At 44.6% G+C, this 27555-nt stretch overlaps 1 protein-coding gene across 1 annotated transcript in view; it reads right to left on the bottom strand.

Annotated features, from left to right (window-relative positions):
- Positions 1-578: 578 nt before the first annotated feature.
- Positions 579-27555, bottom strand: part of LOC120107072 (peptidyl-tRNA hydrolase ICT1, mitochondrial-like) — a 44596-nt gene continuing 17619 nt past the window's right edge. Inside the window, exons 2-7 of the mRNA XM_039120227.1 lie at positions 2218-2277; positions 1663-1745; positions 1442-1506; positions 1323-1356; positions 1158-1228; positions 579-854 (exon numbers count right to left, since the gene is read on the bottom strand). Of these exons, the coding sequence (XP_038976155.1) occupies positions 764-854; positions 1158-1228; positions 1323-1356; positions 1442-1506; positions 1663-1745; positions 2218-2277 (404 nt within the window). The 3' untranslated portion in view covers positions 579-763. The remainder of the gene's footprint in view (positions 855-1157; positions 1229-1322; positions 1357-1441; positions 1507-1662; positions 1746-2217; positions 2278-27555) is intronic.

The following is a 27555-nucleotide window of genomic DNA, read 5'->3' as shown; positions in this document are numbered from 1 at the left end:
CGTGCTGAACCGATTGCCAGCTGATATGCCCTTCAGTACCAATTCATCGAACCTTAATACAATCCCTTAATATCAAGTTTAAATATGATAACAATAGAAGACCAAAAAAAGAATAGAGAGTAAAGGGATACCAAGGGAGAAAAAAAGAACCTCCACAAAAGACCTACTTTATTTAATACAATGCATAAACATACCTAATTCATCACTCCCCATGAACCTATATTTATGACACTAGAACAACCCTAGAATAACGTTTGTCTATCATATAACATACATTAAAACTATTCACTTTCCTAACAAAAGATAACTACAGACTTTCCAAAAACAGAATAGTCCACATTTTCATGGAACCATAGATGGGAAAGCACTAAAATTCCGTCAAATCATGATTATTATAACCTCAATGCTTTCCTGATCCAACCTAAAGTAAGACCTTTAGACCATAATGATCCTTATATTAGGACGCAAAAGACCCACTAGGAAAGCAACCTATAACTAATCTGAAATATAATAAAATAGAAAGTAAAAACCTAAAAAAATGAAAATGAATCCAGTCATTTCAATACTGAAATTTCTGATGGCATCAGGATATCACAGAGACCAAGCGAGCTGCCCTGGAATTATATGGGATCACTGCTTACATTCCGAAAAGTGCAGTAACAATGTACAAATCTAATTCAACAAAATTTTCAGATAGATATCAAAATCATCAAATAAAATCATTACTTTAAGATGATTTTGCATTGAAGCAGATGCCTCAGGGTCAGTCCCAACTTTCTTTGTTTCTCCTAAAAGCCTTTTTCTGTGAGATAGCTTTCTTCTTCTGCATCCTCTTCTGTTCTCCAATAGCAGCCCTTCAAGATATAATAAAAGTCAATATTGTGTCTCCTCAATTAACCAATCTAACATGAAATAATTTTCCCTCATTCTATATAACATTCCTTTCCAAATCATAAAATATCAAAAGCAAAAAGTTTCAGGAAAAGTATGGCATTAATGCTCATTCAATTCTGTCATGAACCCAAAGAACTTTTCTTAAGCAGAAAAGAACATGGCAGGTATGTGGACATGAGCAGATGCCAGCAATCAAACAAAAAAGAAAAAGGAAGAAAAAAGGACATCTGTTCACTGATAAACAGAAGAGATATATGGCTTACAATTTTTCTATCTTTTTCTTTTGCTCTTCTGAAGGAGGTGGTGGAACATATGAAGCAGCATCTATAATAACCTGTTTAAGAAAATCAATGCAAAGTAATGTATAGATAGCCATGGATATATAGATGGTTTGAACAAGAATTATGCAGAAACCAAAAATTCAGTACCTGCAGTTTCTCCAGCGCATCCTCAATGTTACCCCTGACGGACAACAGAATATGGTTAGCTGCGCTGAAAAATGATAATAAATGTGGAGAAAATGAAGAGTCCGTTCATGAAAGCTTACTTTTGTGTTCTTGTCTTTGTCGAGGAAATTACAATCTCCCCATCCTTGTTGATACGATTTTTTTCCTGTAATTAGATGTGGAATCTATACCTAGTTTTAATATGTAAACATTCGACAAAATGCGGCTAATGGTGTTTATTAAATTAATAAGAAAATAACATGGCAATTCATCTAGACCAATTAAATATGAAGACATGCAATAAAAAGTGCTCAACAACAACCATTTGAAGTATTCTCTCCCTGACTCTTTCGCTAAGCCAATGTGCTTGTTTAACATTGAAGCGCATGTCTACCTTAGTGTTCACTGCAATAATAAGCATATTTCAGTGAGTAAGATGCATAAACATAATTCAGTGAATAAAACAGCATGGATGCTACAAATTGTTGAGACATTCTGAGAGAAAAAATGATTGAAAAAGGAGAAACTAAAAATAAAATGCTATCGTATTGATTGAAACTTCCTGTCTTTCTTCACCCCTAAAAGATGTATATTTCTCTTGCCAAGTAAAGAGAAAACAACTTTGAATCATGCCATTGTCAGTTAACTGCAGATTTTTTTGAGCTGTTCAAAAAAAAAGAGGGGGCAAGAACTTCCAAATAGCTTGCTTGAGAAAGCAAAACCCAAGATGATCAAGCATAATAAAGTATGGAAGTGAAGTTTTTTTGCAGCACAAACTACCCATTGAGGGAAGTCACTGTTGGTACTATAACACAGCAGAGCTAAGAATTTAAGTTAAAATTAGAGCAAAATGAGAAAGATTTAAAAGTAAACAAACCTTTATTTACATTTTGGCCACCGGGTCCCCCACTTCTTGCAAAACTAACAGTGATGTGGTCTGCAAAATCAAATGACTTAGAATCAATCAATGGTGCTATTTAGGTTGTACTACTCAAAAGAACTATTACAAAAATTTCAAAGAGGATTTTCATATATAATGATACTTCATTTTCTTAAGCATTTCAATGTCCCTAAACCTCATCTATGTTATATTTATAACTGGAACATATGTCCTCAAAGAGTATATCACATGTAGTGGACCAAAAGTACATGAAGCACATCAAATATAATTAAGGAATTCAAAATTTATAAGGTCATACTTCAGTTCTCAAAGAAATGCAATAAGCTAAAAAGCACGTAAGTGTACAAGATGATATTTGTCTTTAGGAAAGCTGTGGTGGCCCTAGGATAAAACCATGAAGCGAAAGCTGACATGCAGAACTGCATTAAGGTAAGGAACCAGTTATTACAATATTGGCATAAAAGGATTAAGGACAAACTGGAAAAGAGAGAAGCCTGAATATGAGGGGGGACATTGTAAGAAAAAAAATCATAATTCATATTGTTACAGGGGTATTACACCTAGATAAAAACAAATGGAGTTGAAGGTAATAAAGGATGACCACAGATTGTTAGGCAAGACCTGGTGGCAGCAGTTGCATCATGTCTGCTGAAACTAGGCAATGCTACAAAGGTCATTCATGAACCAAGCAGCAAGAATAGAGGAATATTGACAGTTGATATAGAAAAGAATAGATCCAACCTACAACCACTAAAATAGCTGCATCCTAATTTGCTTCCTTTATGTTTAATACATGAAGCTAATGTGCAAGCTCAAATTTGCTTGCCATAAAGTAAACCACATAAGGCTAATGCATGGATAAATTTTTTTCATGTGTGATATGGCCCTTTTCCGCTGGTTTGATTGAGGGGCCATTTGTTTGCTTGTAGTTCAGATACAAGCTACAATTGAAAATGCTCCAATTAGAATTATAGTTGCAAAAACTGTTTTTGTCTGGTTATCTGTAATCAAGAATTATAAACGAAATTACAACTGTTTGGTTGTTTGGTGTTGAAAGAGATGGTGACCATACAAATCATTTGGTAAGGTTACCCCTCAAAAATAGTGAACTATCTACTTTTCTATTAGAGTATAATAATTTCCATTCTATTTTTGTAGTTAAAATAGAAAAAGTAATATTATTATTAAATTATTACTGGATTAATACAACAATAATTAGAATAGCAATCATATCCCTACATAATAATTAGATACTATATAATTTAGATTAATAAATATATATTTATAATATATATTAATATAATAACCTTATAATTATTACAAAATCGTTTGTAATATAATTATGAATATTATTTTAAATATTATATAAATTATAATAAAAATTATTATGATCACAACAATAATAGTTGTATTATTAAATCATTATAACATTACAACAGTAATTATTACATTTATAAAATATTATAAAATTTATTTTTATATTATAATAACTATTTATATTATTATAATAATAAATTTATATTAATAATATATTATTAAAATAATTGATTTGCATTTAATATTTCAAAATTATATAATCTTAAATTTCAATGGTTGGTGAGTGGTGAAGGGATTCTTCAAAGGACTACTTTCAATTGCAACTTAAGCTTATTAGGAATTGTGGCAAATTTGTATGCAGTTCTAATTGCATGATTTCAACCATGTTTTCCAATTTAAATGCAGCCCGTTGTTGCAATTACTGACATCCAAATGGTCATTTTAGACACTTGCAATCCAATTGCAGCATTTGCAGTTGCAACCTGCCAAGTTCAGGCAAACAAATAGCCTCTAAGGTTTACAAATTTTAAAATTATAATTTTGGAAGATTTGGTGGATAGGATGCTTATGACAAGGGCATTTTTTTTTGTGATTATACAAGGGAACCCTAAGAATGCTAGATAGAACTATCAGAGAGGAGGGTTTGATGTTTTAGCAGAGAAAAATAGGAGATTATTTATCATACATGTAGGATTAATTCAACTGTTGCAAATTAGATGCCAAAAGAAAATTGCATGTGTGCAGAAGTATTGAGTAATTACAGCAAAACAAGAAGGGAGTAACTTCGTGTATTAAACATACAAATTAATGACTTAGGAATAGTTTTGGTTGCTAGAAAGGAAATAGGACTACAAACCAGTCCAATTAGATCTGTACACATCCTGACCTACTCCTGATCCAAACTTGACTCAAGTCTGAGATTGAGACCTAAACTTGGCCATCATCTGATGCATCGGTGTAAAATCTGGTTTCCCTTCTGGGTCAGGCTAGACTTGGGTGGAGGATTTTGGGGCTGGATCCAGATTTTTAAACTAATTCTTTTGTCAAGTTGAATCAGGTCTTTTTAGGTCCAACCCAGCCAGGTCTAATGTCCTAAGATCCATACATAACACAACCCAATTGGAGGTTGGTTCCTGATCTGGAACCATGTACAAACTAGGTACAGGTCGATCCAAGTCTTCCTGATCAACTATTCTCCCTTTATTGTCCATTCTTCTCCTTCATCCCTAAGTCTATATTTATTGCATTTCACATGCATTGTTTCTCCTCTATTTATCCTCTTCGCTGCCTTTCTTGCTGGATTTTTGTTTAAGAAAAACAAATCTAATCAAATCTGAAATTATTTGGCAAAAGTCAACTTTTTCAGCGCAATTCTATACCAGGCTGCATCAAAGTTGGAACCCTGAACAACATCGATCTGCCAAAAAGTCATTGTTGGTCTAATTAGTAATTAACCAGATGGTTAAATCAAAGTTGCTGTTAGAGACTCTTTTGCTGTAACTAACGAAAGAGAATGTATCATTATCAGATGTGCTTTTTCATTTTTATCCAGATAGTATTCTTTTCTTAATCAAAATGTTGGTTTAACTCCTATAATCTACTCCACCAAATATGAAGGTCTTACTTCATTTTTGATCCAGCAAAATGAACCTTTCTTCCCTTGCTCAGTTAATACCAAGAGAAGAATTGATCACCGCTAGCAATCCAATCAAGAAAAGTTTCAGCATTCATAGGCCCCATTGTTGCTAAAATCTTACAATTTATGATCTGGATCTTATGATTTAGATTAAAATGGCCTTAAAAGATATGGATCTGATTCTTGAAATCAGGACCAGCTAGGAGCATACATCCAGATCCATATTATGTTTTACACAATCGTTTGGACCATAAGAACTATCTTGGTTATCCTATTTACATACTAAGTCAAATGGAAGTCCATTTTTTTTTAAATTTATGAAACCATATGGCTTTTACGACCATATATGTAAATCTTATCCTTGAATTTTTCTAAAACAATCTGTCTAAAAGGATCATTGAAGATAGGCTGTACATAAACAGCTTGAATAACAAGATATCAGTTTCATCAAACATGCTCTATATTGGCCTATGATAGTGGAAACTGGATCTCTTATTTTTCAGCTTTTACCTTATAGTTAACTCATATTTAAATTTTCACATTTCCTTGTTATTTTGAAAATTTTCTATAGCAACCTTACCATCTTGATCCGGTCCATGACCAAATCTGATCTGACCCGCTCAATGATTTACAACACATTACCAACCTTGACAACATTGCTCCTACTGCCATAAACATCCAGCACCTAAAGTTTCACCTTCTCTTCAGCTGCTAAAGAGGGATCATACATATGATGATGATCATGCACATGATTAGAAACTAGAGAACCATTGGCATGTCTGGAACATCTTCCTGTTCTCTCCCACCATATGAAGCCACTGCTCTCACAAACTGAAACCAACAGTTTGCTGTCCTTGAGAGTCTAATATTACCCTGCGCTTCCCAAGGTACTTTTGATCAGCAATGATGCTGCAATGGAGTGCGATGAATCTGGGTAGATTCCAGTCCTTTTCTTATCGAAAGCAGTAGGAGAAGAGAGAAGTTATTGTTTATCAATGATTTTAGGATATCGATTTGAAAGACTAGAACCTGCACCATACACATGAACATGCTTTTGCTCTCTTCTAGTGATCATTTGACACGTTCCATATACTGCTTGTCATTAGTCAATCTCTTCTAAGTGGCCCCAAAATGACCTTCCATGGCTTCTAGACGAGATTGCTCTTAAACCAATTTTGATGTAGTTTAGCATAGAACTGAGCCACAAAAGATATTTTTTATCAAATAGATAATTTCAGTTCTGACCAACTCTTCTCTATATTGTTACAAGAAACTAACAGGAAAGGAAGTAAAGAGGACTAATGAGGAGAAGAAGATGCAGGTGAGATGCAAGAAATAGAGATTGAAGAGGAAGGAGAATGGGCAATAAATAAATACCAGGCCTAAAATATTTTCAATTATAAATAACTATCACAATACAGATTAGTTAGGATTCAAGAAATAGAAAACCCTAACCTCAAAACCCTAACAAAGTGTAAAAGAAATCCCTGAACTATTCTTTGTAAGTTAGAGAGAGGACAGGATGGGAGCGTACCGATGTTCAGGAAGTTCAGGCATCCTATAAGATACTTAATGTTGAGGCACTTTGAGATTGGTTATCCACATCATCGACCCATCTAAGCCCTCTAAACAAGAGATTAGATGTTTTAATCTCACCTGTACATCTAATAAACTCACTAGACAACAAAATAATAAACTACAAATGGTAAAAGAGCCTTAGAAACTGAAAACAAAATAAGTTCCATCAACTTGAAGCCTCAAAAAGCTGATTGATTGCATCAGAAGGCAGATGTCAAAGGCTGCTCACCAGGTTATAAAGGCTGCTTATGCTCTTGAATGATTTCTTTCTCAACAATATTTTCTTTAGCTTCATTTGATGTCACAGCACAAACAGAACCTTATTTGACACAAAATGTAAGAAACAGTTTAGAAAATCAGGTAACTTCACTCAACAGATTAAAGAGTTAGGCAAGTTTTATTGTAAAATAACTATCTATATGCTGAATAAATTATCTAGGTCCAATAAAATATCAAAATTGGAGCCCAATTGGACGTATTTTGGTAATTATAAGATTTTTAGAGGGCCATTAATCAAAGGCAATTTTGGTTTCTTTTCCTGGTGGGAGGGGTTAAGGCAAAAACACCTTTGACATTAATCAATGCAATTTTGGTTTGACTTGCTCATTAATCTATAGACTTGTATGGCACCGGTATGAGGTCTGGTACCGAGACGGCAAAACTTGCTTGTTGATAATATTGCCAAAATAAAGATATTTAGATGGGTTTAGGTCAACTTACGATTAGGATTACAAAGTTGTTGAAGGAATTCCAGGGAAAGTACAATTCCATATGTAACCTTGTCTTGAAATAGAAAAACTTTTTAATGAAAAAGTTAAATTTATCATTTATAGAAACATGGAGTTCCCCCGAATGAACATATTTCTCCATATTTGCAAGTTCATGTGTAACATTTAAGCCATGTTAATTTGACTTGAAATAACAGAGACTGATATTGGCTTAGGTAAGAAACAGGTCATGTCAAAGTTAACCCAATAAAACATGAGATCTTAAATGGGTTCATCCAGAGACTAAAATACATTAAGTTGTCTTCAACTGTATCAGCATGCACAACCATGTACTATAGCATAAATGGCCTGATATGGTCAAAATAAGGGTTGTTATAATGTAATAGAGCCATTTAGTATGCCCCACAACCTATCCTTTGGGCAAACTTATATATATTGTATACTTTATCATATGGTAGCAATATATATCAGCAATTTATGCAATGGCTCATTATCGGCTGCCTTTTATTTGGCCTTGGTACAAATGGCTGGTCATTTTACACTTTCGATACATACATCCTGCCATCTTTCATGATTAGAATGGATTTATTATCTAGAGAAACAACATTTAGTGTGCTAGCAAAGAAATTTCTAGTCAATCACTGTAGATACATAAATTAATCATGCATAGCACTAAGTAATTAATGTGTCACGAAAAATGTATCAAGGATTCACATACCACTTGCACAGGTGCCTTGCCATGACAGCACACTGCCATGTCAAAACACCCAGGCAGTGCCCTGGGTCAATACATTGAGGTAGTGATCCAACGCTGCTGCCAATCCCGGCCCAGCATATTTGTGCTGGCAGGCACTTGAGACTCTAATATATTTCTCATCTAACTTTTCATCACCACTTTCTTGGATTTAACCTTATGACTTAACTCTGAAAAACCATCATGTGTGAAATTAATTGTGTTTAAATGTCTCATCCACATCTTTCTTGTTGTGGTAATTGGTTCTTTTCATGATATTGTTTTGAACCAAAGAGTTCGATTAGAAAATCTACCAATAATATAGATGAAACATGACCACAAGGTTCTACAGTAGCCCAAAGTTGGATCTGTAAATGACATGCAGATCTTAGATACTAAGGGTGGGAATAGAATATTCCTCATTCCAATGGGATTATTTTCTTTTTCTTTTTCTTTCCTCTTCTAAACAGTTTTTTCTATGACTCTTTCTTTCTTTCTATTGGTATACTGCCTCTATTTATTAAATGAACCAACCACAATCAATCATGATGAAGCTACAGACCCTAATGATGTAAATCATCCAAAAGCTGCGTCCATGCAGATCTTCCCAACAGCAAACCCATCTGCCACTATGCATACTTATGGTCTGCTCATTTGTTGATTATCTCCTCAACTAGCTCTATGATAATAATAAATTAGGACCATTCTTCTTCAAGGAAGCATAATATTAAAAACATATTTTCTACTTTTGAATATGTGACCTTAGGGATACCTGCCAGAGTCGGACTTCAGATTTTTCTTTCTCCTATGACCAATTTCAATGTAGACCTAATGGTGAGTAGGTTAAAAAAAGAACATACTTCCCCACCAAAAGGCAAGTAGACTAAGACGTGGCATCGAGACAACAGCATCACAATGAGTGCCAGAAAATACCTAACCTAGTGGATAAAATGCTTATATCAGAGGACTTTAGCCATGATTAGTACCGGGCAATAATCTTAAAGATCTGATTTTCCAAAACTGATGTTCAGTTACTGAAACCTTCTATAGATGATCAACAGAGAAACTATAGGAACACTAGTTACTCGTGTTGCTTACCATGGATGAGGACTTCTGTTTTAATATAAAATTGCCCTAGGAGAATGAATCACTATGGAACTTGGGCAGGTAAAAAGAATTAACAACCAACATTGCATTAGAAAGATCCTGAAAATGATAATGGATGATCAAGAATAGAAATGATAAGATAAAAATGAATAAAGAAAGAATAAGTCACTTAAATATAAAGTGAAAGACAAATGCAAAAACAAATAAAAGGACAAGCAAAAATTGAAGGCATGGTGTATTAGCTTGGACAAAGTTGGATTTTTCACATTAATTACATCCATGTTCAAATAATAATGACACCTTTGAAAGAATGGAACTACGGAGGGAAAAAAGGAAAAAGACAAAATAACCAGCTACAAATATATAAACTTGTTATATAACTTTGTAGCATCAAAATCAATTAGTCTTATCCCACCAGTAGCCAACATGTATTAAGACTGAACATCGTAAGGATTTACCACATGTAGGAATTCACAGCCAAGGGGTTGTGTCAAGTTGTATTAGGGTAGGTGTTTGGACTTCTGAACACCAATATTAACCCAGTTAGAGTAGGTACGATACATCATATTTTTTGAATATTTAATTATTATTTCATCTAAAAAAGTAATGACAGTTTACTTAATAGTAGAGGGCTTGAATGATGACAAAAAAGGTCATATCTCGTAAATGCTCAACTAGTAAATAGGATAAGGATGATAGTGTTATTTTGATGATTAACAAGCAATAATCAAGAGTATGTTACAAGTTAATTCGATACTTTATTTATAAGTCTGTTACTCTCAGTATATTTGTATAAATGCATTTCATTGTTTATTTGGATGAATCTAACCTTGAGTTGCAGCAAAGTGTGGATTGAGTCGACCCCAAGGATGATTGGGTCGATCCCGGCACATCAAGAAAACATCTGGCACACTTCTGCAAAAATGGCACGGATGAACAGTAGTTGGGTCGACCCAAGGAAAGCATGAGTCGACCCAAACCTCAAGCCTCTCAAAGACTCAAGAAAACAGTTCTCTAGAAACACTGAGAGGGTCGACCCAAGAGGAAGTTGAGTCGACCCAAGCTTGAGTCGACCCAAACACTGAGAGGGTGACCCAAAAGCAATGACAGAATACATGACAGAAAAGGTTCTCTGGAAACCCTGAGAGGGTCGACCCAAGTGGAAGTTAAGTCGACCCAACTGAACCTTGAGTCGACCCAAAGAAATGTTGAGTCGACCCAAGTGAAGGAAGGCTGAATTGCAAGTTTCTGTGGTTCTGAGAAGGTCGACCCAAGGAAAGGTTGAGTCGACCCAAGTGAAAGTTGGGTCGACCCAAGGACAGGTTGAGCCGACCCAAACACGGGCAGAAGCATAACGGCTAGTTCTGCAGAAGTACTTTTTGTTCTTCCAACAGTGAGTAACGGCTAGTTTTTGAATTCTAACCATTGGGGCTTGTCCAATGGATGAAGGAAACTTTTTAAAATGGCACTATTCATCAGAGAGAACATACTTTTGCAAAATATCAAAGAGTACACAAAAAAGACAAAGTGCCCTAATCTTCTTCATCCAAGTGCTTCATTCAAGAGTCAAAAGAAAGTGGTTGAGCAGATTCAAAGAGTCATTAAGAGCTCCATCCACCCTTGAAGAGTGAAGCATCCTTGACAAAGAAGAGAGAAGTCACATCAAGCGATAACTATTCTCTAAACTCTTCTTTGTAGATTATATTATTATATTTGCTCATCTAGGAGCTTAAATCTTCTTACTTTGGTTATTAAACTCCTTGTAAAGGTTAGTTGGTTAGCCCGCAAAACCAACGGTATAGGTTGATTGGTGAATCCGTAAAACCAATTGTAAAGGTTCGTTGGTGAGCCCGGAAAACCAACATAGGTTCGTTGGTGAGCCCGTAAAACCAACATAGGTTTTTGGTGATCCCGAAAAACCAAAGTGTAAAGGTTTTTGGATTGTGAGCCCGAAAAACAATCCAACTGTAATCCGCGGGATTATAGTGAATTCCCAAGGGGTCGCTTGGGGAGTGGACGTAGGTGCTTAGGAGAGCACCGAACCACTATACTTCTTGTTGTTTGTATTGTGATTTGTTTTAATTCCACTAACTCATCAATTAACATAACTAAGATAGTTAAAATCAAGAAAAACCAATTCACCCCCCCTCTTGGCTTGTCACCTTGGGCAACAAGTGGTATCAGAGCAAGGTGCTCCAATAGTACTTATTGATCTCACAATCAAGAGTTAAAGATCATGACAACCCAAGTGGGACGTTCTATGAGTGAGGGGCAATCCACAAATAGACCTCCTCTATTTAATGGCACAAATTACACATACTGGAAAGCTAGGATGAGGATATTCATTCAAGCTTTAGACTATGAATTATGGTACATTATTACTAGAGGACCTCACACACCCACACTTAATATAGAAGGCACTATCATACCCAAACCAGAAATGGATTGGAATGAAAGTGATAGAAGATTAGCACAATTAAATGCAAAAGCAATTAATGTACTTTACTGTTCATTAGATGTAAGTGAATTTCATAGAATATCTACATGCATCTCTGCAAAAGAAATTTGGGACAAACTTGAGGTCACTCATGAAGGGACTAATCAAGTCAAGGAGTCAAAAATAAACATACTAGTACATAAGTATGAATTATTTAAAATGGAATCCACTGAGTCCATAACTGATATGTTTACTCGTTTTACTGAAATTATAAATGGGCTTAAGAGTTTAGGAAAGTCTTATACTAACTCTGAATTGGTGCGAAAAATTCTCAGATCTCTACCAAGAGTTTGGGAGGCCAAGGTAACTGCAATTCAAGAAGCTAAGGATCTCAACACACTGCAATTAGAGGAACTTCTAGGATCACTCATGACCCATGAGTTGACCATGAGGCAAAATTCAGAAGATGAGGTCAAGAGAAGAAAGACCATTGCCCTAAAGTCTACCACCCCTAAACAACAAACTGAGTCGGAAGATTCAGATGATAATGATGAATTTGATGAAGAAGGAATGGCTATGCTTGGAAGAAAATTCAGAAAATTTATTAGAGGTAAGAATAGATTTAATAAAAAGAAACCCTTCTTCAAAGGTAGCTCAAGCAAAGAAAAGGAAAAAGAAACTCCTATTTGTTATGAGTGTAACAAACCCGGGCATTATAAGATAGATTGCCCGGAATTAAAGTGGATGGCAAGAAAACTGAAAAAGAAGAACTTCATGGCTGAATGGAATGAAAGTGAGGAGTCAAGTTCGAAAGAGGAAGATCATCAAGAGACGGCCCAAATATGTCATATGGCCAATGACGATGAGGGTGTCTTGCAGCTAATAAAGTGAAAAAATGATGGTATCTAGATAGCGGCTGTTCAAGACACATGACCGGTGACATAGATCAATTTGTCACCTTGGAATCTAAGAAGGGTGAAGTAGTAACCTATGGAGACAATGGAAAAGGGTATATCATTGGAAAGGGTAAAATTTTCATTACTCCATCTACTTTCATAGAAAATGTCTTATTAGTTAAGGGTTTGAAACATAACCTACTTAGCATAAGTCAATTTTGTGATAAAGGGTTTAAAGTCACATTTGAAGCATCAGTATGCATAATCACAAATCCTAAAGATAATAGCATTGTACTTGTAGGACAAAGGCAAAGAAATATTTACATGGTAGATCTTCATGATTTAGGCAAGAAAAATGGATTATGCTTAATTACTAATGAAGAAAAGAAAAATAAAACAAGTTGGCTTTGGCATCGTAGACTAGGACATGCTAGTATGGAATTAATATCAAAACTAGTCAAGAAGGAATTAATAAAAAATGTGCCAAAATTGATTTTTGAAAAGGACAAAATCTGTGGACCATGCTCATTAGGAAAACAAACTAAATCATCCTTCAAATCGAAGAATATAGTATTAACAACTAGGCCTTTTGAACTCATACACATGGATCTATTTGGACCCACTAGAACTGCGAGTCTAGGAGGGAAGAAGTATGGACTAGTTATTGTAGATGATCTTTCAAGATATACATGGGTTTCATTTTTGGCACATAAGAATGAAGCATTTTCAGAATTCTTGAAACTTTATAATAATATCATAAATGAAAAGAAGCTCACCTTAGTAGCAATTCGAAGTGATCATGGTACTGAATTTGAAAATCAATACTTTGAAGAATTTTGTAATAAAAATGGTATCTCACATCAATTTTCAGTACCTAGAACGCCTCAACAAAATGGGGTTGTTGAAAGGAAAAACAGGACATTGGCAGAAATGGCACGCACGATGTTGTGTGAGTCAAATCTTCCAAAGTACTTTTGGGCTGAAGCTATAAGCATTGCTTGCCATATTCTAAATCGGGTTTTAATACGACCAATAACCAAGAAAACTCCTTATGAACTTTGGAAGAATAAGAAACCAACTGCTAAATATCTTAGAGTATTTGGATGTAGATGTTTCATTTTAAACAATGGCAAAGAGGATCTAAGTAAATTTGATGCCAAGTCAGATGAATGTATCTTCTTAGGATACTCCACATCTAGCAGGGCATACAGAGTATTCAATAAAAGAACTCTTGTAGTCGAAGAGTCAGTTAATATCATATTTGATGAGTCTGACAGTGAGTCTGCTAGGAAAGAAAATATTCTTGATGATGATACAGGAATTATTAACTTTGAAAAGTTGAATATTGATGACGTGCCAATTCAAGATAAGGGAGATGATTGCGTGCCACCACAATCTCAAAACTTGCCAAAGAAATGGAGGTATGCATATGGACACCCTAAAGACTTAATCATTGATGATCCATCTCAAGGGATAAGAACTCGATCCTCTCTTAGAAATTTAAATGATTATCTTGCTTTTGTTTCACAGTTAGAACCTAAGACTTATGAAGAAGCTGAAAAATATACCAATTGGATAAATGTCATGCAAGAAGAATTAAATCAATTCAAAAGAAGTAGTGTATGGACATTAACTGAAAGACCAAAGCATAACTCTGTAATTGGAACAAAATGGATCTTTAGAAATAAATTAGATGAAAATGTGTTAGTTATAAGAAATAAAGCTAGACTTGTAGCTAAGGGATACAATCAAGAAGAAGGGATAGATTTTGATGAAACATTTGCTCCTGTAGCTAGATTAGAGGCTATTAGATTACTTCTAGCTTTTGCATGTTTCATGGATTTCAAATTATATCAAATGGATGTAAAAAGTGCATTCTTAAACGATTTTATAGAGGAAGAAGTATATGTAGAGCAACCCCCTGGTTTTGAGAATCATGAATTGCCAAATTATGTGTTTAGATTACATAAGGCATTATATGGATTGAAACAATCACCTAGGGCTTGGTATGATCGATTAAGCAAATTTCTACTAAAAAATGACTTTAGTAGAGGAAATGTAGATAAAACACTGTTTCTCAAAAGAAAGGACGAAAATCTATTAGTGGTACAAATATATGTGGATGACATAATCTTTGGTGCCACAAATGATACTCTTTGCAAAGAATTTGCTGATTTAATACACGGAGAATTCGAAATGAGTTTGATGGGAGAACTAAGTTTCTTTCTAGGATTACAAATCAAACAAACTAAAGAAGGCATCTTCATTCATCAAACTAAGTATACAAAGGAAATACTAAAGAAGTTTGGGAATGAAAATCATAAGGGAGTAGGCACTCCAATGAATCCTACTAGTAAGCTAGACAAAGATGAGAAAGGAAAGAGTATTGATATTAAGCTTTATAGAGGACTAATTGGATCCTTGCTCTACCTTACTGCTAGTAGACCAGACATCGTGTTTAGTGTAGGAATATGTGCTAGATACCAATCAGATCCTAAGGAGTCACATTTAAGTGCTGTTAAAAGAATCCTTAGATATTTAAGAGGAATTACGAACATAGGATTATGGTACTCAAGAGACTCCTGTCTAGATTTGTTTGCATACTCAGATGCTGATTTTGCTGGATGCAAATTAGATAGGAAGAGCACTAGTGGAACATGTCAATTCTTAAGAAATAACTTAGTATCATGGTTTAGCAAAAAGCAGAATTTAGTGGCACTGTCAACAGCTGAAGCTGAATATATAGCTGCTGGCAATTGTTGTGCTCAAATACTATGGCTTAAGCAACAACTAGAGGACTATGGAGTTAAGCTAGATAACATTCCTATTAAGTGTGATAATACTAGTGCCATCAACCTCACTAAAAATCCGGTTCAGCATTCTAAAGCCAAACACATAGAAATAAGATATCATTTTATTAGGGATCATGTGCAAAATGGAAACATATGTATTGAGCATATATGCACTGAAAAACAATTAGCTGACATATTCACAAAACCCTTGAGTGAAGATAGATTCTGCACGCTAATGAGGGAATTAGGCATATGTGATCCTTTTTATTGAAGAGATATAAAAGGGAGCAAGCAGTCTCATGATACATTCCTCCCATTTCCAAAAAAACCCATGAAACATGAGTCAAACTTGTAATCTATAGATTCCTTACTCATGTATCATTGTCCCAGAAAGAATTTGTAAGGATTGGAAGCAAGAAAAATTTTTAGAAGCGAAAAGGAAGAGAAAGAAAAAAATTCTGAACTTGAGTCGACCCAACCCAGAATAGGGTCGACCCAACGTTGAGTCGACCCAAGAAAATTCTTGAGTCGACCCAACGTCGGGACCCCACTGTTAAAAGGGGGACCCGTGAGCTATCTAGGGCACTGTTTACCCTTTGTCCTCTTCCAAAAACCCTATTCCCCACTCTCCAATCTCCTCCAATCATCTCCAAACAGTAGATTACTTCAAAATCTTGGAGAAATGGGACCCAAAAGAGCCGTAGCCAAGCGAACCGGGAGAGTCTCACGGATCCAACGTGCGTAAAGAGAAGCTACGGAGCCATCTACAGTGTCTCCACAAGGTGAAACACGTGTAGAGCCACCTCCTCCTCCCTCCCCTTCAGTACAACTTGCAAAGTTTGCGGGGAGACCGGTTACAACGGGGAGAAGGATCCATTCCGAGTTCTTTGATCAAGAAGGGTTCCGTTTGGAGGAATGGATCCGAAGGCAAGGTTGGGAGTATCTTTGCTCCCTAAATGTGGTGATATACACGGGACTAGTTCGGGAGTTCTATGCCTTCCTCAAAACTGGGATGGGAGGGCTCATATCGGAAGTTCGAGAAGTTAGGGTTCGAGTTTCCGAAGAGAGTTTGAGTGAGTTGCTTCATCTCCCCTGCGAAGGAGCAACTCCAGAAAAGCCAGAAAACAAGTTGAGAGCCCCGCAGTTAATTCTTGAGAATGAAGACTTCGACTTTTCGGAGCAGGTTATAGCGAGCTCTCTTTCTGCAGAGATGAGGTTGTTGCACAACATCATTGATAGGATTCTATTTCCGAAGAGCGGGAGATTTGATCTCATTACAGAGCGAGATCTAGTAGTGAGGAGCATATGGATCATCCTACTGCACCTTCAGAGGCTGGACCATCGTCATCTGTTCCTGCGGGAGACACAGATGCGTTCTGGAGTAGGATGACTGAGCTTATGTCAGCTCAGGCGAGAACTATCACTGATGGGCTGACGAGCCGACTAGATATCATGTCTGCTGAGATCAGTGATCTGAGAGAGCAGATAGGAGCTATACGGAGAGAGAGAGACTCATAGACCATCTGTGCCACAGGCTGCTGAGTCAGAGATTTCGGCACAGAGTCATCCAGCTCACCGTGCTCCACGCCAGACTCAGTCTCATCAGGCTCGACCTCCCCTCGCCACTTATACTAGGAGGATGAGGACTAGATCACAGCCATTAGATACTCCCTAGGCTGATATTAGTATTTCTGTTTAGAGCCTAGGATATGTATCTAGTTCTCATATGTATTTTGTGTTGATCATGTATTTTGAACCTTGATTGAGGAACATTGTATTTGCTTTTGTTTTTGGCATTATTGTACTAAAATGTTCCTATTTGGATCAATGAAGTTTAAATGTTTGTTATTTATTGTATCTATTCCTATGCACCTATTTGATGATAACAAAAAGGGGGAGAAGTAAAAAAAGAGAAATAAGTTGTGTAAGAAAAGAGAAATAAGTTGTAAAACAAATTGAAAATTATAATGGGAAAGCATATACATTTAAGGGGGAGCAATTTGTAACAATGAAAATGATCAAATCTAAAATTTCTATTGAATTTCAGAATTTGGCACATAGAATTTCAGAATTTGGCACATACCCTTCACACCTCGATACATAATCTGAAACTCATGCATTATCTCAAATTTTTGAAGTTTCATCTTTAATGAAATATAAAAGAAAGGGGGAGCAATTCAAAAAGTCAAATTGGAAAACATTTGGATAAAATAGGGGGAGACTTCACTCTCATATTTGAAAAGCTGAAATTCAGCAACTTGAGCCCTTTTAAAACTGATTTTAAGATAAGTATCAATAGGCTCATACTCTATATTTTGTAATCATCAAAAAGGGGAAGATTGAGGATGATAGTGTTATTTTGATGATTAACAAGCAATAATCAAGAGTATGTTACAAGTTAATTCGATACTTTATTTATAAGTCTGTTACTCTCAATATATTTGTATAAATGCATTTTGTTACGGGGGAACTTAGCCACCATGCCCCACGTGACCGGCACGCGCGCCCAGGAAGACTACGGCAGCCCCTTGATCCAGCAATCCGACCCCGAGTCGGACATCTTCGGCTCCGCAGCCTGACCCCGAGTCGGCAGCCCCTTGATCCAGCAATCCGACCCCGAGTCGGACATCTTCGGCTCCGCGGCCTGACCCCGAGTCGGCAGCCCCTTGATCCAGCAATCCGACCCCGAGTCGGACATCTTCGGCTCCGCGGCCCGACCCCGAGTCGGCTGCCCCTTGATCCAGCAATCCGACCCCGAGTCGAACATCTTCGTCTCCGCAGCCCGACCCCGAGTCGGACATCTCTCGACAACGACAGGCTATTCCCCAGAGGCACGCCGCAGCCTCCTGCTCCACTACTCCCTGCAACGGTTGTATCTGGCATTGCTCCACGATCCCCTGTAACAGCCGTACAAGGCGGAGCTCCACTACGCCCTGTCATGGCCGTACCCAGCGCTGCCCCACGACACCCTGTAACGGCCGTGTCAGTGGCAGCTCCATCGTGCCCCACGATGACGAACCCCCCTGAAAGACCCCCCAGCCTGGTATATATGCGGCTGGGAGGAGGAGGGGGGGTAAGCAAGAACTTCCAGAGCATTCTCTTACTTGCTACTATTATCTCTCCTTCTCCTCCAATCTCCTCTGACTTGATCGTCGGAGGGCCCCCACTACCCCAGTGGTGGTGCGAGGCTTGCTTGCAGGTTTCCCGGTGGAAGGTGGAGCGCAATCAACACCAACCAAGGCAACTCAAACGGAACCCCGTTCACACCGCTGTGCCAATCGTTCTCGGTTTGGACCACCAGCAACAGTTGGCGCTAGAGCAAGGGACCGAATCTCAGAGCGATCGTAATGGCACGGCGAGGTGGTCGTGGAGCTTCCAATGCCTCCGGTCGCGGGGCCTCTCGCGCCTCCGGCCGGGAGGCCGCTGCGTCTCCAACACATTCTCAGCAACACTCCACCGCTCCACCTCCCATTCAGATGGTCGAAGCCGCTCAGTTCGACCAGTTAGCCCAGCAGGTTCGCACCCTCGCGGAGGCAGTGCAGAACCTGCAGGGTGTGATGTCTCGGGCGCCGCAGCGGGCCCAGGAGCCGCTGCTCCCTGAGCGCTCACCTGTCCTCCTCAACCCGCGCTCCTTCCTCTCCCATGGGGAGGAGCGCCGGCACGAGGAAGATTCTCGAGCACGGTCCATTCTGCCGGGACCTTCCCATCGGAGCTGCGCGGGGTACGAGAGGCGGGCCCGGGCGCGTTCCCAGACCCCCCAGTCCTCAAGGAACCCGCGCTCCAGTCGGTCCCCCTCTCGGTGCTCCTTGTCTCCCACCCATCGGTCGCGCTCCCTGGACCGGCAGGTGGACGATCTCCACCGACAACTCCAGGTCCTGAAGGGCCACTCCAAAGATCCCTTCGCCGACTTGGAGATCTCCTCCCAGCCGGCGCTTGCCTCGAGGATCCTGCGGACCCCGAATCCGCCGGGGTTTAAAATGCCGGCGATCGAGCCCTATGACGGGGCGGCGGACCCGCGGGATCACGTCGAGAGTTTCAGGACCCTTATGCTCCTCCACGGAGCATCAGATCCTCTCCTCTGCAAGGCCTTCCCGGCGACCCTCCGTGGCCCGGCAAGGGCGTGGTTCGCCGGCTTGGAGGCTAACTCAATCCAGTCCTTCGACCAGTTTACTCGCCTCTTCATCACCCATTTCGCCGTCAGTAGCCGGCGGCGACTGGTCTCCGACTCCCTCTTTGATGTCCGGCAAAACGAGGGAGAAAACTTGCGGGATTATCTTACCCGCTTCAACAAGGCTACGCTGGAAGTCCGGAACCTGAGCCAGGAGGTGGCTCTTTCAGCCCTGAAGCGTGGCTTCCGAAAGGGCAGACTCACCTTCTCCCTGGACAAACGCCTGCCGCGGAGCTTCCCGGAGCTGTTGTCCCGGGCGAACCAGTATGCGGACGCCGAGGAGGCGGCCGCCCACCGGAGCAAGGAGGCCGCCGAGATCCCTCCAAAGCTCGGGAAGAAAAGGCGAAAAGAGGCACGCCAGAGGAGGAGCCCGACGCCTCAACGTCGGCGCAGAAGCCTGTCGCCGGCGAGGAACCACGGCGCCCTACGCCCTCGTTCTCCGCCCCGACGTTTCAACCGGTACACTCCTCTCCTGACTCCCCGGGCCCAAATCCTCATGGAAATCAAGGGGCGGGAGGACCTCCCGGTCCCGAGACAGATGAAGAAGATTCCTGGGAGGAGGCCCCCTCGGACGTACTGTGAGTACCACCGGGACCACGGCCACGACACCGAAGACTGCTTCCAGCTTCGGGACGAGATCGAGGCTCTCATCCGCCGGGGGCGTCTCGGACGATATGTGAACGACCGACGTCCCCCCGCGGACCCGCGTCCAGCCGACCCGGCTCCTCCGGAGCCTCGGGAGCAGAATCGACCGTTGCGGGCGTGATCCACACTATCACTGGGGGCTGCTCACGGCCCGTGAGGAACGCAGGGGGCTAGGTCCTTAGCGCACAAGATCATGAGGCAAGGCTATTATTGGCCTACCTTGTTGGAGGACTCGAAGGATCATGTACGGAAATGCAACGCCTGCCAGCGCCACGCCAACGTCCAGAGAGTCCCTTCTGTCCCCTTGGCACCAATCACTGCACCCTGGCCCTTCGCCCAGTGGGGAATGGATATCCTCGGACCATTCCCCGTCGCTTCAGCTCAGCGGAAATTTTTGATTGTTGCAATCGACTACTTCACCAAGTGGGTGGAGGCAGAGCCGCTGGCCACTATCACGGAGGCGCAAGTCCGGAAGTTCGTGAAGAAGAACATCATTGTCCGATTTGGGGTACCTCGGGTCCTCATCTCGGATAATGGTCGACAGTTCGACAACAAGCATTTCCGTGACTTCTGCGAGGAGTTCGGGATCGAGCATCGGTTCACATCTGTGTCGCATCCCCAAACCAACGGCGAGGCCGAGGTCACAAATCGGACAATCCTCCAAGGAATCAAAGCGCGAATCGGTCGGACGGGGCAAGCTTGGGTCGAAGAACTCGAGAATGTCCTTTGGGCGTATCGGACCACGCATCGGACCCCTACCAGGGAAACGCCTTTCAGCCTAACCTATGGCACGGAAGCCGTTGTCCCCGTGGAGCTCGGACTCCCCTCACCTCGGGTGGCCGCGCACCGACCCGAGGCCAATTCGGAGCAACTCCGAGGGAACCTGGATCTCTTGGAAGAAGCGAGGGAAATGGCGCAGGTTCGGATGGCGATGTATCAGCGGAGGGTGGCCCGATATTACAACTCCAAGGTCCGACCGAAGCTTTTCAGAATCGGAGATCTGGTGCTAAGGCGAGCTAAAGCATCTCAACCTGCGGAAGGTGGGAAGCTAGCGCCAAATTGGGAAGGCCCGTATAGGGTTCGCTGGGTAAACCGACCTGGCTCCTACCAGTTGGAGGCCCTAGAAGGTCGAGAAATTCCAAGGAGCTGGAATTCCGCTAACCTGCGGATGTATTTCCAGTAAAACAACAATGCCAGAAAGACAGTTCAAAAATGTATAACACTTTTCATTTCAATAATTTCTGGTTACAATGGCGTGCTCGTGTGATTACAAGGAATTCCCAGAGGGAAATTAGGGTGTAAAGAAAGTAAAGAAGAGGTGGAGACTCCGAGGAGCTGAAGATCTGGGATCCCGAAACCTCCATCCGAAGCGGCTGCAATCCCACCGGAAGTGGGTGCTTCCAACCGGAGGCGCCATCGACGTCTCACGAAAAAGACGAAGAGCCGGCGCGGATGAAGAAGTGGACGAAGGAGAAGTCCACACTGCTCCTACCCAGAGGCGCCATCCACGCCTCACGAAAAAGACGAGGAGCCACCGCAGAAGAAGCTCCCGCTGCCTCCAGGGGAACGCCACCTCCAAGGGATATTCCGGTCCTCCCCAGTGTTAGGGAAGAGAAGGGATACAAGGGAGAAGAGCATATGGAGGCGCGGTCCCGGATCAAGCGTCTGGTGCGGAGCTCAATCGGGAGGCTGAACTTCAAGGAGGGGAGACGTGATCCCGGATGAAACGCCTAGAGCGGAGTTCCGCCGGGGAGAACCTCCTTGTTGATCCCAGATGAAACGGCTAGTTGGCGGAAGTCGCGAAGGGCGCGGCTCCCGTTCCTTCGGTAGGGGTCTCTCAACCATGCGTCGGAGAGGAGGCCCACAATCCATGGCAACCTGAACAGCTCCGGCTTGGCAGGCTCCATCGCACCTGCACCTATATTTATAGCCAAACTGCGGCCCCCCGGTCGTTCCGATGCGGGTGGCTCCAATAAATGCGGGCGCATTGAATCCGGAGCCGATCCGGCTCTCGAGGCGTATCTTCCCGCGATTTTCTAAGCGTTATTCTCCTTAATCGCATTCTTTGTGCAGGACACTCCGGATGGCCTGTACCCCTAGGTCCACATATCTCCGCTCGCGCCCAGGCCGCATCCGCCTCGAAGAACGCGCGTATCGCGGCCGCTTAACTGACACTCCTCGCAAGCAGCAACTGGTGATCCGACTTTCTAGGTAACCCCTCAATTAGCATTTAATGCCCATCTGGTGTTCCCCAGGCGACGCTTGGAGAGGAGGAGAAACACGATCGCAGCTGGCCACGGAGAAATCCCGTCGGGCGGCAAGCGACAGGCGCACGACCAGCGAGCGGAATTTCCCGAGGCTCGGCCCTCAGATGCCAGGCTAACCCGATGATCATCCCGGGAGCAGACTAGCCTGAAGCCCCGACCGGTCGCCTCGGCTTGCGCCAGTCTTGGCCGACCAACGAGCGGAATTTCCCGAGGCTCGGCCCTCGGATGCCAGGCTAACCCGATGATCATCCCGGGAGCAGACTAGCCTGAAGCCCCGACCGGTCGCCTCGGCTTGCGCCAGCCTTGGCCGACCAACGAGCGGAATTCCCCGAGGCTCGGCCCTCGGATGCCAGGCTAACCCGATGATCATCCCGGGAGCAGACTAGCCTGAAGCCCCGACCGGTCGCCTCGGCTTGCGCCAGCCTTGGCCGACCAACGAGCGGAATTCTCCGAGGCTCGGCCCTCGGATGCCAGGCTAACCCGATGATCATCCCGGGAGCAGACTAGCCTGAAGCCCCGACCGGTCGCCTCGGCTTGCGCCAGCCTTGGCCGACCAACGAGCGGAATTTTCCGAGGCTCGGCCCTCGGATGCCAGGCTAACCCGATGATCATCCCGGGAGCAGACTAGCCTGAAGCCCCGACCGGTCGCCTCGGCTTGCGCCAGCCTTGGCCGACCAACGAGCGGAATTTCCCGAGGCTCGGCCCTCGGATGCCAGGCTAACCCGATGATCATCCCGGGAGCAGACTAGCCTGAAGCCCCGACCGGTCGCCTCGGCTTGCGCCAGCCTTGGCCGACCAACGAGCGGAATCTCCCGAGGCTCGGCCCTCGGATGCCAGGCTAACCCGATGATCATCCCGGGAGCAGACTAGCCTGAAGCCCCAACCGGTCGCCTCGGCTTGCGCCAGCCTTGGCCGACCAACGAGCGGAATCTCCCGAGGCTTGGCCTTCGGATGCCAGGCTAACCCGATGATCATCCCGGGAGCAAACTAGCCTGAAGCCCCGACCGGTCGCCTCGGCTTGCGCCAGCCTTGGCCGACCAACGAGCGGAATTTCCTGAGGCCTAACCCTCGGATGCCTGGCTTAGCGCCGGAAGAAGTTCCTGAGGCCTAACCCTCGGATGCCTGGCCTAGCGCCGGAAGAAGTTCCTGAGGCCTAACCCTCGGATGCCTGGCCTAGCGCCGGAAGAATTTCCTGAGGCCTAACCCTCGGATGCCTGGCCTAGCGCCGGAAGAATTTCCTGAGGCCTAACCCTCGGATGCCTGGCCTAGCGCCGGAAGAATTTCCTGAGGCCTAACCCTCGGATGCCTGGCCTAGCGCCGGAAGAAGTTCCTGAGGCCTAACCCTCGGATGCCTGGCCTAGCGCCGGAAGAAGTTCCTGAGGCCTAACCCTCGGATGCCTGGCCTAGCGCCGGAAGAATTTCCTGAGGCCTAACCCTCGGATGCCTGGCTTAGCGCCGGAAGAATTTCCTGAGGCCTAACCCTCGGATGCCTGGCCTAGCGCCGGAAGAATTTCCTGAGGCCTAACCCTCGGATGCCTGGCCTAGTGCCGGAAGAATTTCCTGAGGCCCAACCCTCGGATGCCTGGCTTAGCGCCGGAAGAATTCCCTGAGGCCTAACCCTCAGATACCTGGCCTAGCGCCAGAAGAATTTCAAGAGTCGGGAGTCAGCGAGACGCTACCAAGAGTTAAAAAGAAGAAGGACGAAAGTGAAATGAAGAAACTCTATTTGCATTAACTTTCATTGTTTCAGGGCCGAGACCCATACAACTTGGCAAAACGACAACACACAAAGAAAAGAACAAAAATACAGAAGGTCAGCTTGGAGGAACCCCCGGGTCGGGAACGCCGGGCACGTCCGCAGGGGGTAGGGAGGCGGTTGGAGAATCAGCAGGCAATGGCGCCGGAGAGGAGTCTAGAAGAGAGATCCCACTCAGGTCAATTTCGGGGTACTTAGCCGACACCCTTGTCAGGCCTTCCTCGAAGCCTAAGATAAAGGAGTCGGACCCCGCGTCCGACATGTCACGGACGAACTCGTCAGACTGACGATAGGCCTGTACCGCCTCCGACATATCACGGGTGAACTCGGCGGACTGACGATAAGCCTGTACCGCCTGACGCCCGATTTCCGCACTCTTCTCGGCCAGCGCCGCCTCTGCCCGCTCCATAATCTGAGCTTTCGCCTCCAAGACCTTCGCCACAATCCGGTCGTCCGCCTCGGAGGAGACCCTCAGCAGATCAGCCTGAGCCTCCTTGTGCTTCGCCTCGGCAGCAATGCGAGCAGCCTCAGCCTCCTCCAGGCGCGAATGAAGCTCCTGGTCGCTCGCGCGGGACTTCTCCAAGGCCGACTCCAATTCGCCCAGCTTGGCTTCAAGAGACCGGGTTCGGTTGCGGGCGTTGTCGGCTGACCGCTGGGCCTTCTCCCACCTCTCCCGGTAGTCGGCAGCCTTCCGGGACTGCTTCTCGGCCCGCTCCTCCGCCTTCTTGATCTCGCCCTCGAGACCCGAGGCAACCTTGAGTTGCTCCTGAGCCTCCAACAGTTGCTTCTCGAGGGTGACGAAGCCGAGTGCCCGCTCTTCGGCCACCTGGAGCCTCATCTCGAGGTCCCTGGTCGTCCTCCCCGCCGCAGCCTGACCTCCCTCCTCTACTGCCTTCAGTTGGCTCTCGGCCCTCGCCAGAAGCCTCGCCTGTTCCTCGTAGCACTCCTCCAGGCGGATCATGTACTGGGCGAGCTAAGAGATAGGAAAAACGAGGGCGTCAGGCGGGGATCAACAGAGCCTATAAATGATGAAAGCGACCAAAAGAACACTCACCGACATGAGACAGACGCAGCTGGCAGCCCCAATGTCAGGGACCCTCATCTCCCGGACCTGCCTGCGGTCCTTCTCCAGCAGCACCGTCTCGATGAGGTTTCGGGCGCCGGCGAAAGTGAAGGCCGACCCCGACTTCTCCCCGGAGTCGGACGGTGGTTCTGCAGCCTTACCCTTACCCATCGCTTGGGGAAGAGTCATGCTGGCCATGCTCGGGGTGGGGACCGCCCCTAGAATTGACAGGGTCCCGCTCGGCCGGGGCCTCGGCGCGTCCCTCCTCGTATCATCCGGAGCCGACCGAGTCGAAGGCTGGGCTGGGGACCGATCACGTCCGACCCGTCCATCTCGGGCGCGCCCGGGTGATGCCTCCGGAGAAACGGTAGTCTCGGCATCGGAGGGCTGATACAGCGTCAACTGCCGGTCCGCGCCCGCGGCGTCCCCCTGATCGGTGGGTCCGGACCCGTCTGTCGGTGTCGGAGTCGCCTGCCGGCGGGACTTCTTCGCCGGTGGGGCCCCGCTCGGAGGAGCTCGTTTCTTCCTCCGGACTGCTTCCAGTAGGGACGTCCTACCAACAGCCGTTGCCTTGTCCGACCGCATGACGTCGTCGATCTCTGCAAAAAGGACGAGGTGGTCGGAGGTTGAGAAACTGAAGGAAAGAACGAGACGAAAGAGGAGAAAAGAGCTAAAAAAGAAATGGTGGCGGGCTCACGGTCAGCGGGGACCGAGCTCAGACCGACGTTCACCAAGGTATCCTCGGAAATAAGGCGAGCCACCGGGGGGAGCCGGCCCTCGGCAACCAACCCCTTCAAGACGGCGACGCCATCGGATTCCTCCCTCGACAACCTCGATAGGCCAATCGGGGACTTCATCGGCGTCTCCCAGGTCGCCCTGATTCCCCATGAGGGATCTGCGTCAACGAAAAAGAAGCGCCCCTTCCAGCTGTGAATGGAGGTAGGAGCCTCCTTGACGAGGCCGCACCCTCGCCGCGCCGCAAAGCACCACCACCCTTTGTCCTGGGGGTGGCCGCTCAGGCCGTAGCATTCCCAAAAGACATTCAGGGTGGCGGGAACCTCGTGCATGCGGCAGAGAACCTGAAAGGCCGTCAGGGCGCGCCATGAGTTCGGCACCAGTTGCGTCGGCGCCACTCTTAAACCCCGAAGCACCTGAACGACTAAGTCCGAGGGGGGAAAGCGGAACCCGGCCTGAAGAATGCCCTCATTGATGGCAACCTTCCCTGGAGGAGGATGGGACATCCTCTCCTCAGGCCCCGGGAGCGTAACATTGCAGGCCTCGGGAAGGTGGTATCGAGCCACGAACCTATCTAGGTCTTCGGCGACCAGCTCCGACTTAATGCGGTCTGCTCTCACTTCGCCCATCCCTAATGGCCAGTGAATCTACGGTCAGGACGGGGTCAAGAAGGGGGAAAGGACCGGAACGACTGGAGTACACTAATACAAAAGGAGAAAGTATGGAGAGCCTTAAATTGAAGAATGGGGCAACTCACCGGAAGAGAAGGAAGAACGGCTCCGAGAGCGTCAAAGGAGGAGCAAGCGAACAGTCCGACGGCAATGACGGCAGCGCAAAGGAGAAACTCGAAGATGTCTGTAAAGAGAAAGGCGGACGGAGGAGGGCCCCCGGTTAAATAGGCGGAAAGGTGGGTGACGCCTCGGTGACGCCAGAGGACGCCTGGCTGCCGAAGGGTCGCTCGCACCCCAAAGGCGAATCGACGCCATTAAGGAAGGATGTCCGCCGAAATCCTCAGACTGCCAGGTCAGCAACAACCGCCATACGCCATAAAGAAGGCAGGGAGCTCGAAGCGCGCGCGCCTCTCCGAGGGATGGCGGCAATCTCGAAGCATCACTCCCTTCACCCGTTCCCCTTCTGATTCCAGGCTCGGAAGTGGGGGGCTACTGTTACAGAGGAACTTAGCCACCATGCCCCACGTAACCGGCACGCGCGCCCAGAAAGACTACGGCAGCCCCTTGATCCAGCAATCCGACCCCGAGTCGGACATCTTCGGCTCCGCAGCCTGACCCCGAGTCGGCAGCCCCTTGATCCAGCAATCCGACCCCGAGTCGGACATCTTCGGCTCCGCAGCCTGACCCCGAGTCGGCAGCCCCTTGATCCAGCAATCCGACCCCGAGTCGGACATCTTCGGCTCCGCGGCCCGACCCCGAGTCGGCTGCCCCTTGATCCAGCAATC

This window comes from Phoenix dactylifera, unplaced genomic scaffold (genome assembly GCF_009389715.1).
Source record: "Phoenix dactylifera cultivar Barhee BC4 unplaced genomic scaffold, palm_55x_up_171113_PBpolish2nd_filt_p 000751F, whole genome shotgun sequence".
Taxonomy (NCBI): Eukaryota; Viridiplantae; Streptophyta; class Magnoliopsida; order Arecales; family Arecaceae; genus Phoenix; species Phoenix dactylifera.
The sequence above is the reverse complement of the archived record's forward strand: the minus strand, read 5'-3'. Positions and strand labels throughout refer to the sequence as shown.